This window comes from Coloeus monedula, assembly GCF_965178545.1.
Source record: "Coloeus monedula genome assembly, chromosome: 8".
Lineage (NCBI taxonomy): Eukaryota > Metazoa > Chordata > Aves > Passeriformes > Corvidae > Coloeus > Coloeus monedula.
This window is the reverse complement of record NC_138788.1, coordinates 30,839,868-30,857,735: the sequence shown is the minus strand read 5'-3', so window position 1 is coordinate 30,857,735 and position 17,868 is coordinate 30,839,868. Positions and strand designations below refer to the sequence as shown.

Here is a 17,868-nt window from a genome sequence, read left to right as displayed (position 1 = left end):
GCTAATGCACTGATTGCTTCTCCTAAGGAGAAGAAATTGCATTAATATTTGTGCCTTGATCTTTCCTGTCCTTATAGTCCTGAAATCTGATCAGCTTTACCTATTATGGGTATCAATGTATTTAAGAGAATGAGTGACTCAGTGGATTTGGATTTGGGAAACAGGATCTAGGGTACTTAGGACCTTTACATCAGTACAAATTCAGCTCAAGCTGTCTGTGCTGGTGTAGCTTCTGAAGTCGGGCATCTGTGAATTGAATTAATGGTCCCAGAAGTGGCTCTAGAAAGCTCTCTCCACTAATGCCCGTATCAGCAGTGTAGGGAAGAAGGCCAAGGAATGAAATGGCAGGTTGAAAACTCATTCATTGACTAAATCCTTCCTTAACAATGGGTCAGTTGAGAAAAATGTGTTGCTTGGCAAAATGAGGAGGTAGCAGGTTTACACAAATTAACTGCAGTGTGACATTCATTGCCTTGGACTGTTAGATAGATGAAGATTTAAAAAGATGTTTGTCAAATCTGGGGAACAGATACATTATGATGTAGCTCCTGGCCAGGAAGACACTGATTACTTGGGTGGGAAGGTGTGAAGAGGAAGGGCTGTTCTGCATTGTCTTTCCTCTTGCAGACTTTTCCCCAAGCAGTCACTGCTGGCCTCTGTTGGGGACAGGATAGACCTCAGGACTGAAGCAGTGTGGCAGAGCTTATGTTCTCCGTGCTACTGTCACATCATGAGGGCAGTGTTGTATCATAACAGGTGAACTAGAAGAAAAAGGGCAATGGTCAGTCAGCATATGATGAGTGCTCACAAAGCAGTGCAATGCATTTGTCCCTCATGTCCCTTTTTTGTTTTTGTGTAGGCAGGTGACAAGCATTATCATCCAAGCTGTGCACGATGCAGCAGATGCAACCAAATGTTCACAGAAGGAGAAGAAATGTATCTGCAAGGTAAGGATATCTCCATTCCTAAACAAGAAAATCAGATGTGATTTTTCTGTCACAGACCTCAGGATATAAATCATCCCCATGTAATATGGCCAAGGAGGACTACAGTCATCCTGTCTTCAGTAGTGTTCTCATATTTTTTCACTTGATTCTTTTTTGCTCTATTAGGTGGCCATAACTGGCTCTGCAGGGACTCTGCACCCTTGCTGAGGCAGCCTGTGCTTGCTAAAAAATGAAAATTATTTACCCGTGAGATGCCTCTGAATTTGGCATCTCATGGACGGCTTAGCCCCAGAATGGTGTATGAGATACCAGACAAAGTGAAGGGATTTCCCCTGATTTCTGCTGATCAGTTTCTCTGCTCTTCTGGACCACACTCCAAACTGTAAAAGGCAAGGGAAAATCTTCAGAACCTGCAGTGAGTTTGTTTTGAACCATGTAGACCTCATTCTTCATGCACATTGACAGAGTCTCCCCTCTGGTTCTTAATCATATTTGCTTCCCTTGCCTACTTCTCTTTTATCTGGTCACATCTCTCTTTTTATTCCCATTTACTTTATTTTTATATCTTTCTATAGTCACCTCTTTCTTGTACGTTTATTTTTATCTCCCCTTTCTTGTTAACAGTCTAGCACTCCCAAGAATTGCCAGGCTTGTTTTTTTCATGATCTTTTCACATAAAAAAGAATATGCTCTTTTCTTTGATTAAAAGTAGCCTTGATCTGAATCCCACCTACTCTCTGAGAGGGTAGCATACTAACTATTAAATTATTTTAATTACTTGCTGTAGTATTACTGTTGGTAGAAGGATGTATAATACCCATTTATGTAAGCCAGAAATCAAAGTGAAAAAGGCAGATACATGTTGTGATTTTATATATTGCACTTAGGTTAGAAAACTTGATGTACTTGAAAGGAATGTAGAAGAATAGGGAAAAAATTACGAAAGTGTGGTAACAGCCATCTCTTGAAATCCTGAGGAGAGGTTCTTACTGGAGGAGTTCCAAAATAAGATAATATTGTTAAGGCATTCCTTTGAAGCTAGCTTGTTTTATTTTGTAGTTTGTCCTTCCTTGCAGTCCCTCTCTCATCTCTCACTGACCTTATACCTCAGTCATCTTATTCCAGCTGTGCACAGAACGGGATGTGAAATTGTGTAGCAGCTCTGCATTGCAGGAGCAGGGAGAGGCTGGAAGAGGGCTGGGTGGGAGGTGCTGCTTTCTGATGGCAAATTGGAAGGACTAACTTGAAAGCAGCAGATAGAGCATCTGGCATATCTTAGTTTCCTCACATCATGGTGTGATAAAGTACAGGCAGAGCTCAAGATGAGCATCAGTTTGTCCTTTGCTGTCATTAATTAATAACAACCATTTCCAACTGGTGCCATTTGCACCAGTCTAGCAGAGAGTGGGATTTTGGGCTGATTGAGCAGGCTTTGGTGTAAATTTCTGCAGATCAAAGTAAGACAGAAGGTATCACTTCTACTTAAACTAGGCAGGACTTTATCCTGGACAAGTTCAGGTGATATGAAAGAGGAGAGGAGAGAAATCTGGCTGCTTGATCTGCTGTTCTCAATGTATTTCTCTTTCTGTGGTTATGAATCAATGTTCCTTGTGTTTACTCTGTCTCAAGGGAGGAGCACCTCAAATTGCATTGCTTTATTGTTCATAAGCTGCTTTCTGACTAAATAATGTAATTGCTGAGTGTGCTCCAGACTGTCCTGCCAAAGCTTTCCTTGCTGAATTCAGTGTGCTTGCAAGAGTGAAGACCTAAAAGCCTTTCCTGTGCAAAGCTCTCAGCTGAAATGCATACCCTGACTCCATCCAAATCACTGACCCTAGGGTGCAGAATAACAGCATTCCAAGCATTTCTCTGAAATAAAAATACAACACCACAACAATAAAGCTAGAACAAAAATCAGTTGTTGATAAAATATACGAAAATAGGCAGCTTCCATCTCACTTCTAATTGTCCTCTCCCTAGGATATGAAAGCACAGTCTTGGTGTTACTTTGTGTAATAGAGGACCCTGGCAGGATTGTGGTAGAAACTTGTATTAGAAATGTGTGGGAAACCTGCAAAAGGAGAACATGGACAAACAAGCTGTCTGTCTTGGGGCTTTCTATGTTAGGGATGGTTGGAATAATGCTAGCAGAAGCACTCTGGCTTGGCACTGCTCCAACAGATGAAAATGAAAAGGAAGCAGCACCAGAAACTGTCTCTTTCCCACTGACTTCCTGGTAATACATTATTATATGGGCTTCCCCAGAAGGCTGTTGCTGAGCTATGATTGCCCAGTATTTAGAGGGATGCTGATGTTGAAATAATGGTATGTGCAAAGCATAAAGCTGAATAAATGAGCATGCTAGTTGGTATTTGCCAAGTGAGCAAACATACATATGTTAAGAATGGGAATAATCACAATTTGCTGAACTGTCCCCAGCAGTAAAAGAGAGGAGTGATGCAGCTTGGGAATTTGCACCCTTAAAAGCATTTCAAAATAGACTGGTCTCGAAGGCCATGATTTAGTAACACATCACCATAACTGCAGACAGTCATGAGTTTCAAAGTTACATCGCAATTTATAACTTTTTGATCCAATAAGCAATTAACACAAAACTTTGTTTTGACTTTATAACCGATCACCTTTGGTACTTTTTACTGCATTGTGTCTGTTCCACAACCAATAACTTGCTAGCTCACGTACACACATATACTTCTATTATAACATCTAAATTCTTAACTTAAACTATAAAATCACATTACTATACTTAAAAACCCTTCACCATATTACCCAACACATTTTCTTACTTATAACTATAGAAATCTAGGTTTATAATTCTTCTGCTTAAAGTCTGTATAGCTTTGCTACTACATCAACCCAAGCTCTTTCCTGGGCTGTAAATCAAATTCCTTAATGCCTGTGGAAGTTTCTTCTTCTCTGTTTCCCCCAGATTGGCATGTTTGGATGAATAGTATCTACAAAATATAGGTGGCTCGGAGTTCAAGATCACAACAAATATTTCCTTTAATTTCTTAAGCCTGCTGTGTCTGATCAGGATTTATAAATGTCACATCTTTCAAATCTCTTATCGTTTTGTGAAAGAAAACCCACAACCCTTAGCTAAGTTTCACCATGAAAATGGCATCCTGCATCTCTTGTTCACTTTCAGCATTCTCACAGGCTGTCCCTAAAATTGTGCCAGTTTGTGATAAATACTGCCCCAAATACAGTGATAGCTTTCTGTTTGATGGTAGGGAAAGTTTAATAGAAAAGAATCACGTAATTGTTAAGGTTGGAAAGACCCCTGAGATCATCAACTCCTATCATTAAGCTAACAGTGAGGTCCAGAGGAATAGGGATCATTTTTCTCAGGGCCACACAGGAAGGAAGCTCACAGCTGGATTTGAGACTTGAACCAAAATCTTCTGAGTCTTAGATCATCCTTGAGCAATAAGTGTCATATTCAGAGAAGTACTACTCAGCTCATGTCTTTTAACATGAACTTACAGCCTTATAACCTGAACTTTCTTCCTCCTGCATGATGGACAGGGCACGGCTCCCTCCTGATCTCGCAGGCTCTGTGGGGTCCTGGCTCTGAGGCTGCTGTTTGTTTACAGAGAAGGCTGTTGGTGCACTTCCCCTGTTGTCTGATGGTTTCCCTCTGCCAAATGCACAGTTTCTTCTTCCTCGGCTTAGACTCACAGCCAAACATCTCAGACCCTTGATCCAGAGTCACAGCATTCTGTCCTGTCTCCTGATGATGACTGTGCTGCGTACTGCTGGGAAGTGAAATGATTCCTGCTGGTCTTTACTTCTGTACCAAGCCATGTAAGGGCTTGTTAGAAGAAAGTTTCCTGGGGCCCTGACCCATCCTTCTCCTGGGCTCTGAGGGTGGGTTTCCTCTGGCTGCTCTTGAGCTAATAGTCACCAGCAGGAGATCTGGACTTGGCTCTGTTTGGTTTCTTTGTGGACAGAGTGAAGAGGTGATGTCCCCCCCTGCAGATAGTCAGGGCTCTGGATTGGCTTTGTGGTGACTGGAATGAAGGATGAATTTGGCTGCAGCTGCAGTCAGTGTTAAAAATCAGTGTTAGTTTCTGCTCTGTTTCAACTTGGCCAATACCTGCCAGCAGCTTTCCAGCAGTGACCACAGTTTACACTCTGTTTCAAAGGACAGCTGAAATGGGATGGAAATTCTCCTTGCCCCTGACATTGCTCAGTCCTTGAGGACAGCAGGCTATTCCTACTTTACAGCATAAGAAAGAATCTCATATTTTGGGAAACAAACAGCAGAGGACTTGACTTTTTTGGTAGAATGCATAGCTGGAATAGGCCATGTGGAAACACCAGTGCCACACATCAGAGCACGGGGTAGAAGTGCAGTGTGTGCCAATGGCAGGTACGGTGTGCTGGGATCCAGGGAGAGGCTCTCTCACATGCTGCTTTGCACCACCTGTCATCCTGGCCTCTCACCCACTGCCAGTGGGTCACACACAGCCCTGGCTCTTGCACTGTCAATTTTTAAATTTTGCTTTTCCTTTTACATTTTGCATGAGGGAGGATGTGCTCTGAGTAGTACTTTACCGTAACTGCGTATGACACCTATTGCTCAATCGACTTATCATCAGAGCTTCCTTTCTATGTGCAGGGCTGTACGTAAGGGGAGAACAGATCAGGTAACCATGGCCCAGTTCCTTTGCCTCCATCCTGCCAGAGGAACCCTCTCTCTTTCAGTTCCTCCAGCTGGTGCTCGCTGACTCTGTTGCTGCTTGAGGCTGCTTGAGTTTTAATTAAGAATGTGTGCAAAGTGCTTTGACAGCCTCAGGACAAAGCTGAAGATACACCAAGGATTTGAATACTTTTTTGTTTCCCTTGTATTTCCCATGAGCTAGACTTTAATGTGAATACTCTCATAGTTCATACAGATTCACCATCTGATGCAATGAAGAGATTCTCTTTAATAACTGACTTGTCATGACCAGAAGTCATCTGCTTTGCTCTGAATAAAGATGTGCTTTTCCTCCCTCAGGTTCCACTGTCTGGCATCCCGACTGTAAGCAATCCACTAAGACTGAAGAGAAGCTCCGGGTAAGCTGAACTCCTGGCTCAATGACACACCATACATTTTGCACACACAGTAATTGAATGTTGTTTTTAAAAGAGTGACTTTTTCCATGTTTTTTTCGCATAGCTGTCACAACTCTGGCAGAATATACAGTGGAGGCACTTCAGAGGTATTGCTCTGATTTTTAGGCTTACCACCTTCACATACCTGTCTCAGTGCACTGCCTTAAAGATAGTGTCATTTACTGACATACAGACGTGGCCAAGTATCTAAGACACTTCATTTCATATCTCAGTTGTTGTGAGAGAGACTCTTAAGGAGAAGATATGAACAGGGCAAATGCTATCATATATTTTAGTGGTTTTGCACATCTGTGTAATTGCTCTATAGTTATCCCCTGTTCTGCGTGGTTATTTGCAGCTTTTAGACAAGATGAACTCTTCTTTCTTTGCCATCCAAGTAAGCCTCAACCTAAAGTGATCCTGATTTGAATGCCAAAAAGAGCCACAGTTATCCTTGGAGTCACATCAACATATTCAGACAATCTTTCTGGGTCAAACCCTCAGTGATAATAATGCTGCACTGGTAAATGCTAGAGCCTGGCTTTTTGCATGAACCAGGCAATTCTAAGCCCTTATTCACTGATTCATCCTCTGGACAATTTTCTCTTTTTGATGTCCCTTGAATTTTGCAAATTTGCCAGGATATTGATATTAGAGACTGAATACAAATAAATTGTCTTTCGGATAAGGAAACTAAGAGGTACTGGTATGAAGATACCTACGACATCCTGTGGGTTGTATTCTATGTGGGTCTCATTCACAGGAAGCCACATCCTTTAGCATTTATTCCAGTACACTGGTCTGTAAAACATCCCCCCCAGAGAATTTATTATGGTCATAGGTAATGTGCAGATAAATTCTTGTTGAGGGGAGTTCATGTTAGTGTGGGCAAAAACATAACTGGCCCTAGATGGGCATGTGGTCTAGAATGGCCAAACCTCAGTGCAGGTACCATCCAGCATTCACACATTGTTCTGTCCTGACTTTTTGTAAGAAAACAGAAAATGATGCCAGACTGGATTTTCTTCCTCATTTAACAGTGTGAATGTAAGACAGTATTTTGGCCATGCTTAAGTGTCAGAATGCTTGTGCCTTCTAGTACTTGGTTTCAGTACAATACTTCCCTTTCACTTGGACCCAGGAGTCTTATCAAAGCACTCCTGACTACACTGTGGCCCTTATTAGCCTTCTCCAGCTGACCTTATAAATCAGTTGGCTGATTTCCATTCCCCATGGAAATGGCTCTAGTCCTCTTCAAGTATTTCCCTTTTTGTCAGCATTTTCCCCCCTCAGCTAATTTTAATTGAAGTGAGAGAAGTAAATGGATTCACTCACCTGCAAGGCTTTGCCTAAGTGAGTTTTTGCAGGAAGATGAAGTGAAGCTCAAGAAGGCATTGAGGGAGCATCTGAGCAATGTCACAGCACAGCTGTCCGGCAGGACCGTGCTCCTGGAGGAGAGCTGCTATGCAGAGGTTTAATATGGCCTTAAAAGGCATTGATAAATGCACCATACTGAAGCTGGCTGAGAGATGCACCGTTTTTAGCTTCTATGGTACATCATAGATAGTCTCTGTCTGCTCTGGTGCAAAGTCAGACACCTTATTCTAAAATCAGCTGGAGTTCACTTTGATGACTTTGACACATGCTTCATCTTGTTGACCCAAATGAAGGCAGTAGCAAACAGGTAGGTACAGAAACAAACAAAACTGGGGGAACTATGTGCTATTTGAGCATGTCAGCACTAAATTGGGATCTGTACTTTGATTGAATTTCAGTTTTTTATTCAGGGTCAGGCCTAGATTTTCTGGTGGTTCTGCAAAAAGCCAGTGCCATTGCCTATTTGCTTGCTGGGTTTCCTTTCCCTATAGAGCAAGAGAAAACAAAAAGCCCTTTTATCACTGAAGTCACTTCAGAAGTTTTCAGCAAGTTCTATTTTCTCTCAGTAACTGAATTGTGATATAAACTAATCAGCATTCGAGCTGGTCAGGATCTGAGAGGGAGTTCATAAAAGCAATGGTTGCTTTAGATCTTTTCCCTACGGATATTTGTGGAAGTTTACAAAGACAAAACAAGCAGAAAACAAAGCAACCATATGCATGTTACAAAAATATATATTATTTAGGTGTTTATTTACAACTGTCTGGCTGTTCGTGATTCTGCAGCAGTCAGTAAGTAACAGATGTTATAACACAAGTAGATGATAATAACTTGATTGAAAAAAGAGCTTAACCACTGAACTGGGGAAACTGCTTTCCTTTTCACTCATTTTTCCCTTTTGTGTTTCATGACAGCATTCCTCATCTGAGTTCTTTTATCCAAAGAGTCTGGTTCTGCGCAGGCCACGCTCTGCAGAGGTTTGCTGTTGTGTTTTCATAGTGTTGATAATGATCTTCTTTACTGAGAAGATTCTTTATTATTGTCATTTGCTGCGCTTGCTACTACTCCTGCCACACAGCTTTCCTGCTATCACTTGCCACCATGGGCACTGACGCTGTATTTTGCATCACTTGTTTCAGTGTTGCTTGTTAATTCTCACATTTTTTATTTTGTTTAATGAAATGCTTAAAATTAACTTTTTTATTTTAGATTCAGATGAGCTTTTGGGGGCTGTAGTATTGGTCTTGCAGTATTCCAGAAAGTTTTCCTTCTGAAACAAAAAAATTAGAGAGCAAATATGAAGCAAATTAAAATGGTGAAAAATATCTGACTTTAAAGTGATGGTTAAAAAGAAATAGTTTTCCATGAAAAATGACTTATGTTTTTAGAAAAAAAAATTGCCATCAGTTAACTCACTTCCTTTTTTGTTTATATTGACCAACCACCCATGAATACTTTAGTTGAGAAAATGCTTACAAAATCCCAGGTTTGGATATATTCTATGTGCTGCCTGAGTGCATTTGCCTCTCTAATCTGGTGCACATCCACATGTGAGTTGCAAGGTCCTCTCTGTCCTCTTGACCCTGGAGTAGCTTTCCACTTTCAGATTTTACTGAGTTTGCTTTGCACCTACAAATACCACCCACTTCCACTTCTTCTCCTTCAGGGCAGTGTTTATTTGTTGGTTGTGTCTGCTGTGGGACGTGTGGCTGTGCTGATGCAGGTGCACCTGAGGTAGTTTCCACCTGGTGATGAAGTCAGAGCGCACTGGTGTGGACCTGGTCCAGGCTGGCAGCAGGCAGACAGGCTGAGAGCCCGTGCCACTGGATTTCCTTGGTGTTGGTTTGTGCAGCCTTCTCATCTCTAATGGCAGAGTAGATGCAGCCATATGTCAGCCAGGGCAGGGTGTCTGTGTTAGATCCAGCCTGCAGGATGGGGTTGGATGGTGGAACCCAAAGCTGTGATTCAGTGAGGGTTAGCACAAGCCCTCTACCCTTTGTCCTGCACAGCAGTTTAGTTACTTAACTTCTCTTGAACACCTCCCTCTCTGTTGTCTACAGATCTGTGTATCAAGAAAATGCAGCATAAAGATGTGTTATCAGCACTCCTAAGGAGAGCAGTGTCTCTTCAGTCCTAAGCTTTATGGAATAAAATGTTGGAGTCTGAGAACAGCAAACTGTGGGCCATATCACTCATCTTTTAGGCCAGTGTAGTGACCTTTTGCATTTAGCTTAGCAGGCACGAGTCTGAGTTTCCAGTGTTGAAATCCAGGAGCCTTAGGATTAAAAAACCAAATCCTATTCAATGTATTGGAAAAATATGCAGGGCAAAATAGGAGCAGCCCACATTAAAATAAAGGTATGTTCTCCTTCTTGCTTTGTAGACTGTAGAATACAAATAGCTTAGGTTGAGATGAATATCCTCTTGCATAAATTTGGTCAGTACTAAATTCTGTTTAGATTTACATGTTGGTTCTACAAAGTGTACTCAAGGCAGATTTTGGCTTCAAGGCTTTTTCTACAGAGTAGACACAAAGGTACTGTCATTGGTGTTGCTATAAAAGTGGGCCTTGAATCTACATGACAATTGTAGTTTGAAAATGGTTGGGTGAAATCCTCTGAATTCTCTGAGAAGCTTGTGTTGAATTCAGTGTGTTCTGGACTTCCCACTTTATTTTCTTGTTCTTCCCACTTGCTCTTGATGAAAGCTTAGTTTGCATGAGTAGTACTGTGGAAGTTTTTTTGGTACCAACATACCTTCAGTCATTACGTGCTGAAAATTCATTCTCCCTTCTGGCCTTTGTGTCCAGAAAGGAAAGAAAAATTAGTTGTAACCTATTAATATCTGTGTCTGTGTGAGTTTGAACTAAACCTTTTCACTAGTTTTGTCTTGATGTATATTTAGTGCAGAGAAATAAGGAATGCATGCATTTGAAGGAAACACTCTTGTAAGGAGAAGGGTACAGTTAAACCAGCAGAGAGGCATAAAGAATGCTGACATTGAGGGGCTTTGTTGGTCTTGTACAGCCATTGAAAATTACAAAAATCCATAGGAAATCCATACTTTATGAACCCTGGTTCCAAATCCTAATTAACTGTAAAACCTCCCAATTGATAGAGCAGATAGTCAGTGTAACAAGTGTTGTACTGAGAAAGTCAAATCCCTTACTGTTGGAAAGTCTGCCCAGTAGAAGAAATTCCATCCTAATCTTCTATTAGTTTATTTATAAATATGCTTCACTTAAAGTAGCTTCTGAGGTTTAAAGAATTTGCTTAAGCTCTAATGTTAAATGTTATTAAGTGAAAACATATTCATTCTTCTGCAGCTATTATCACCGCCTTGCATAATGAACTCTATCAAAAAATTAAGGCAGGTACTGTAAATGGTGACGATGCCTTTGTTAAACGATAGTGCATCCATTTGGCCAGATGTTCTTGGGATCAGTTTTGATCTGGTTGCCTGCACCTGTAAGTTTTTACAGAGCATGATGCTGAACATCTGTACTTGAGAATGCCAGAGCCACCACATTGTAGCAGTACCTGGATGATGTGAATGGCTCTAGTGGGGATTCTTTTATTTTTTTAAGAAGTTATTTATTTAGATGATGTACCATGCATGATGACATGATAAACAGGAGTAAATGCAGATGAACATCTTAAGCTTTGTAGTCTAATATTAAAATACCAAGTTAATCAGTTTGGGGCATCTGCATGGGTGATGTGATAACTGAGCACTCAATTCACAGTGAACCTAAGAGGATGAGCATGACAGTTGGTATTACCTCTATCAGTCTGCAAATTAAACTGGTAAAGAACTTTTGTGTTGAAGGCAAATGCATGGAATGAAGAACAAAAACATGAAAATAAGAAGTCTGTGATAAAGTGGCAAATACTGAGAAGCCTTGCAAATACTTTAGATGCTTTGTGATCTTTTTTTTCCTTTGGCTCCTTTAATGACATGCATGAATTTTACTTGACTCAATTTCTATTGATTTTTTTTTCATATACTTCATAGACTTTCTGTATTTGGTACAGACATCCTATATTGATATATTTACTACTGTTACATCCATTTGCGGGGAAGAGGAAAGGAAAAAAGCGATGACTCTTCTACTGTCAGAAAATGTGGAGAAGCCATGTACCACCAGAAAAGAAAAAAACTATTAGCTCTTCATAGAAATTTCCTTTAAATTTCTCTGCACAAAGATGGCTTTATATAAAGCTGTATTTGAATCCTTCATGGAAAAGATCATATAAAAAATGTTTCAGATCTGTTTGCAGAAGAAGTAAGGCAGCTTAACTTGTTTTGTTGCTGGGAGTGTAGAACAAGTGTCACAGGACTATTGTGATGGAATTAAATACCTCTAAATTATTGCATTCATATTAAATACTGTGCCCTTTTTCTTCACCTGTTTTCTTTGAACAACGTGTGAAAGAGATGCTCTCGTGTTATCTCCGCATCTCCAATGTTAAAGGTTACATCAGGGCCATTCCTATTCCTGTTTTAGCTGTGCTCTGATCAGCTCCCCTCTAAGGTGGAATTTACACCCCAGTGCCGGTACATCAATAGAGAACTTGACCTCCAGTGTGTCTCTTGCCACCTGTTTAAGATACAGAGTCACAATGGTGTTACACAGGGTCAGGGACGAAAGTGGAACATTCAATCTAATAAAAGCCATACCAGGTCACAGATTTTCAAATGGGAGCTATTATAGGTCTCTTAGGAGAGGAGCCAACCATAGCAACTAAAAGTATTCCAGAGGAACAGCTTATATCAAGGAATCTTTGGTTTGTTAAAGCAAGCAGCATGAATGTTTTTAAGTGGAATGCAATTGTCTTTAGGGGAAAGTGCAAAGCTGTGAAGGATTCCAGACCATATGGGAAGAAGCAGAGTAGGAAAGAGCCATCTGTGATGGAAACAGCCTGGGTAACTCAAAATGAGAAATAGGGCAAAGTGAGGCAGGAAGGGTGAGAGTAGATATACAAGTCCTTTCCATGCACTGTCTTCAAGGGTATGTTTAGACATAAGCAAGGTACAGGCCTGGGAGCTGCTAGAGGAGCCTCAGAGTTCCAGGTCTGCTTGGATTCAGCTCCTCAGGAAAGGAGCAGTGTGTGCTCAGGCCGTGGCTGGCAGCAGGGCATCCTGCCCAGGCAGCAGGGAGCTTTGCAATAGGCAGAAGGTAAAATTGATGTACGCAGAAAGAGTTACAGAAAATAGAAAACTGGTTTAAAGGGTGTCATATCTGGCTCATGGCCTTGTTAATGGGATGGTAAAGAGGAACTTGGAACAGAAACACAGCGAGGAAATGAAGAACAGGTGCTACAACTTACCAGTCCATCTGACAACTCCTCCTGTACTCCAGGGCTAAGAGCACCTAAGAAATTTATTATCAGGATATGGCTGAAACTATCTTCTTAACGTATCTAACTAATAAATTCACTGAAGTGATAAATGCAAGTGAATTTTCCTTAAATGATAAGATTTTTAGCAATGACACTAAGAGATAAGTCTAAGGAGCTGGAGCGAGGACTGAGAATTCCTTGTTTTCTGAGGCAATTATAAAAGATCCAAAGGGCCTGCCAAGTGGGAATAAGCCATAACTGCCTCTAACACTTGTTTTCCTACAACAGGGAAAATTGAGCAGACTAAACTCTCAAAGTATGTCTGCCAAAAGCCAAAGGTAACAGAAAAACCCCTAACAGTACCTCAAGTACTTCATACTGTTCCCTATGTTGTAATGAAAACAGTTGCTTTCCATAGTAACTGCAGCAACATGTGACATGTGTCTCCACTCAAACAGAGTGAAATGGAAGAATGGAAGGGAGAATAAAGTGTTTCTCAACAGCAGCTAGATTTTCCAGCTCAATTCTTGTAACATTTCCATGAAACAAGTGCTTGTTGTTGGGTTTTTTGGTTTGGGAGGAGCTTAAGGGCAGATGAGAAATTTCTGTTCCCTTTTGAGATGTAGGAATTTGCAGCTACAGAGTGAAAAGCAAAGAAACATGTAAAGGTCCAGCTGAGAAAGTGTTCTCAAACATGCTCTGGAGAGGATTTGTGAAGGTGTCAGTCCACAACTACATCTGCTCTCTGTTTGATCCGAATCTTACGTTTTTTGGTGGAACATATTGGAAGCCTTTTGTTTCTCTGACTCTCCCTGAATGTGGTGACTTCGTTTTCAAAAGCGAAGTCAGAGAAAGCCCGCTGTATGATCCATGACTAGTTTTCAGCATTTTATATACAGATGGTTCCAATAGCTTCTCTGGCTTTGAAATTAAAAGTAGAAAGTCTCTGGGGTCAGTTGAAGGGTTCTTCAGGAAATGTGTGCTGAGAGATTAGATAGGTCCAGTAGCCTTTTTGTGTTCACTCCAGTATTTCCTAAGAAATAGTGAGCCAGGCTGTCAAGCCTTGTTTCTCTTCAGGTGTGCCTGAAGGTCCCTTAGTCCAGGGGGCCTAATGTCACAAGCTGATGAGGTAAGGACTGTTACCAGGATTTAATTTTAAGTGACTTGGAAGTATCCCACTGCACTGGTGTCATCAGAGTCATCCTGCTAACACGAGGCTTTGTGATGGGATTTGGTTCTTTGCAGTCAATGAGGCAGCAAAAACTGTTCATGGTTTCTCAGTTGCAACTGGGATATGGTTGACTACCTTTGTGTGTCTGCTGCATGCCAAGTTTAGGAGTAATCTTCAAAACAGCCAGGGTGACTTTTGATCAAACAGAATACTTTTCAAATGCATCAGGTTTTCAGGATCCCCACATCCTGGTCATCAGTTATTTTGTCTCCTCTCACAAAACTTCCTCCAGGGCATCAGTGTCTATTTAGTCCTGACAAGTGTTGGAAAATGTACTGAATGGAGCAGCTCTGGCTCTGTAGGGGTGAGAGTGTTCTCATGAGTTTTGGTTTGCAGGACATTGTCATTAAACATCATGACTTTTGCAGTGTGAGGAACCATGACATTTCAGCCAACATTTGACTTCCCTGCTGCATCTTGGTTGTGCTGCAGATGTAGGGAACAGCTCCAATCAAAGGACTTCAGGTCCTTCTACGTAGGAAGGCTGAATTCAGTTCTGATTATTTCATTCCTAATGGAAATCCAGGGATTGAACACGTGGAAAGAGATAACGTGTGTGCTGTGCTCCTCACAATGGTTTTGTCTGCTGGACTGCTGATCCCTACAGTGGTTTGTGAACTAATGTGTTGCTAAAATGACCAGCAGGACTATCCTGGATGGTTCTTTGTATGGCTCCTACAGTGTCTCTGGCAGGTGCTGTTTGATTTTGTTCATTATTGTTGTCAGTCTAGTCTTTTACACTGTATGATTTAGAAAACTCTCTGCCCCTCTCACACCACTCCTTCCCCTACCAAAAAAAAAAAAAAAAAAAGCCCACTTGCCTCACAAGATTGTGGAATTTGCCAGAATGCTTGCATTTGTGTTGACATTTTTTCCTAAATTCAGTTATTTTCAAGATGTATGCAGATTTCTTCACTTAAAATTGCCAACGTTAGTGGCTTCAGATTGCTCTCAAAAGTTCCCTTTTGTTTTTCAGCCTACAAGAACATCATCAGAAAGCATTTATTCCAGACCAGGTTCCAGTATACCTGGCTCTCCAGGCCACACTATCTATGTAAGTATTCCTTCTGATGAATAAGCTGCCGAGCCTTTGCTTGCACATGAACTGCTCATGTTGAAATAAATCACTTTTATACTGCTGCTTTATTTTAGTGCTTAAATTGTTAAAACTGTTGCCATGTAGCTTTTATAACTACAGGATTTGAAGAGCAGGGTAGGCCTTTTCCAGGTCACATTTCTCTTGGAAAGGTACAGTAAATCTTTTGATGTGACTTGGTGGTGTGAAGAGGGACAGAGAGCAGAAGGGTCATTCCAACTTTGTAAGGATTTTGTGAGGAGATCTGTGCACTTTGATACACAATTTTTGAGAGCTCTGCTCTCTGCACTTGGGGAACGTGGGGAGCAGGATCAGCTACACTGAAAGAAGCCTGCCTGATCCAACACCTTCCATTTTTAAAGTCAGATTTTTTGGTTGTGAAAGGAAAGGTGTTTTTAATTTAGGACAAAACTGTTATTAAGCATAATGCTGAATCACTGATTTTATAGATAACCTTGAGATTATATAGATGAAAATAGAGAGTAAAACACAGAAATTTGGCAGTTACAATAATGCAGGAAAAATGTCCAAAACTATGAATCTCACGTCCTGAGTTAAACTCTAGTTCTTCTGTGCATTTCAACAATCACAAAAATAAGCTGATATGTGGAAAGTGTTGACACTGCAGATATCAAAAGACAAAGCATGTCCTGGAGAACTACCATTCTGTGGGTAATATCAACTTCATAAACTGTAGTTTATGAAATTTAATTACTGCTCAAAATCACCATCTGTAGAGCAACGTGGTGGCCTAGATCAGGGTCTACAAAAATATCTGTAGTAATTTATATTGGATTAAGAGTATCCAGACATATTTGCAGCTCATTAACAGACCGTGGTAAAAATACTATATCATATATTAATATACCTAAATATTTTAAAGGTTAAAATGGCTTAAGGTATTTTGTTTTATCTGGTAATTAAAAGCTAAACAGATTTGAGTCTATTTTTAGACAGTGATTGTCCTAACTATTTCAAACCTTTCTTCTCTAGCAGGAAATGTTTTGTATTGTTTCTAGTTTAAGGCATTGCTTAAGAACCACCAAGACCAGTGTTTGTTAGAGACCTTAGGAAGGCAAATGCATGTTTACTAGGTGCTAGCACTCAGCAAGAACAGAACTGAATGTGAGTTCCCTTATGCAATCTACTATGAATAAATAAGGTATCTAGTAGAAGTGTTGGAAAACAATTTGAGTATCTTCTTTCACTTTTAGTCAGCAGTGTATTTCAGTAAGGTAGGTAAAAAAGCATGCTGATAACTTTTAAAGTCTTTCTGTAACTGAAGAAATATATTAGTTATCTAAACTGATTGTAAGACCTCTTCCTGTCTCCCTCTAATGGGTGCAGCTGACTTTGGAATTTATTTCCTACTTCCTTTTTTTAACTAGTCAAGATCTCCTTGCAGTCTTATTGGAAAAAATAGTCCATGCTTGCACCATATAGCTGGTAAGGAATGGGTGCTTTAGTCAGAAGCTTGGGTATAGGATGAGTGAGGAATGCAATGTAATAATTTCATTTGGGAGTTTAGAAACCCAGTCCTGACAGTCCTCCTTGTCTTTTTATTTCCTTCCAGTAAGTTCTGTTTCCTCTTGTGTGCACAGTTATAAATTGAGTATATGTCTGTGGTCTTCAGCATGAAATCCTTTTGTAATCTCTGTAATCTGCAAACTAAATTGATGTTATCACCCATTTTACATATGGGAAAACAAGAGCAGAAAGGTGAAAATACTTGCCTGAGGCCACAATATGAGTCATTTGCACAGCTGAAGTTTCCAGCTCACTACTGGGGATAAGAAACTTTTGTAAATAGATCTGTATATGCCATGTTCTTTCTTCCCTAAGAGAAGAGAAAACACTGTGAGCTGCTGTAGAGGAGGCCTGCTGGAGAAGAACAAGAAGCATTCACTGCACATGTAGGGTGCCTAAAAGGGGTTTCCATAGCAACAGTGTGACAACAAATACACAAAATCATAAATTGTGTAAAACAGAAATTGCCAATGCATTTTTGTAAGTTAATTTGTCTTCTGTCTTTGACCTTTAGGCAAAAGTAGACAATGAAATCCTTGATTACAAGGATTTAGCAGCCATTCCCAAAGTCAAGGCCATTTATGACATTGAACGTCCAGACCTAATTACTTATGAGCCATTCTACACCTCCGCCTACGAGGACAGACAGGAGAGACAGAGTCTTGGAGAGGTAATGACCCACCAGCTCCTCATTCCGCTGTGCACTGCATCCAGAGCCCGCTCCGCTTCCCATCGCACTCCTGCAGATCCTTGCTGCTGCTGTTCACACTGCTTTGTGTCTGTCTGATCTGGGGGTACTGGGAACACTCACGCTGCTGCCTCAGTGTGAAACTGCAGGATTAGACACCTGCACTGACACCAGCAGAGGAATGGCAGGGGGGAGGCTTGCAGGCTATCTCTGTGTGCTTCCTCGTAACTCCCAGGGGTATCCTAATCTTTGGGAATGGCAAAGTCCAGAAAGTGAGGCAAAAGCCAATGTGCTGCTGTGCTGTGCAGCACCAATATTCACGAGAGAATAGGAGGAATACCATGATATTCTATGGACTAAGATAGCAGCAGGATACTTATCTCATAGATACTGAAGGGAAGTATATATCACCAGAGCACTTTGCCAGACATACTGGATAAAACTGTGTCAGACTGAAGTGCTCTTCCACCTGGGAAAGCAGGTTAATCATGTTATAGACATACCTGCCTCACATTTTAACCTGCTGGCATTTATTA

At 40.8% G+C, this 17,868-nt stretch overlaps 1 protein-coding gene across 9 annotated transcripts in view; it reads left to right on the top strand.

Moving 5' to 3' along the window:
• The window catches only part of ABLIM1 (actin binding LIM protein 1), a 194,704-nt gene that overhangs the window by 142,129 nt on the left and 34,707 nt on the right, over positions 1-17,868 (top strand). For 6 of the 9 annotated variants that reach the window (XM_082286644.1, XM_082286639.1, XM_082286642.1 and 3 more), the window contains 5 exons: positions 860-947; positions 5,974-6,032; positions 8,363-8,425; positions 14,998-15,075; positions 17,159-17,314. In XM_082286644.1, coding sequence (XP_082142770.1) covers positions 860-947; positions 5,974-6,032; positions 8,363-8,425; positions 14,998-15,075; positions 17,159-17,314 — 444 coding nt within the window. The remainder of the gene's footprint in view (positions 1-859; positions 948-5,973; positions 6,033-8,362; positions 8,426-14,997; positions 15,076-17,158; positions 17,315-17,868) is intronic. The other 3 variants (XM_082286643.1, XM_082286640.1, XM_082286641.1) reach the window with 1 other exon arrangement.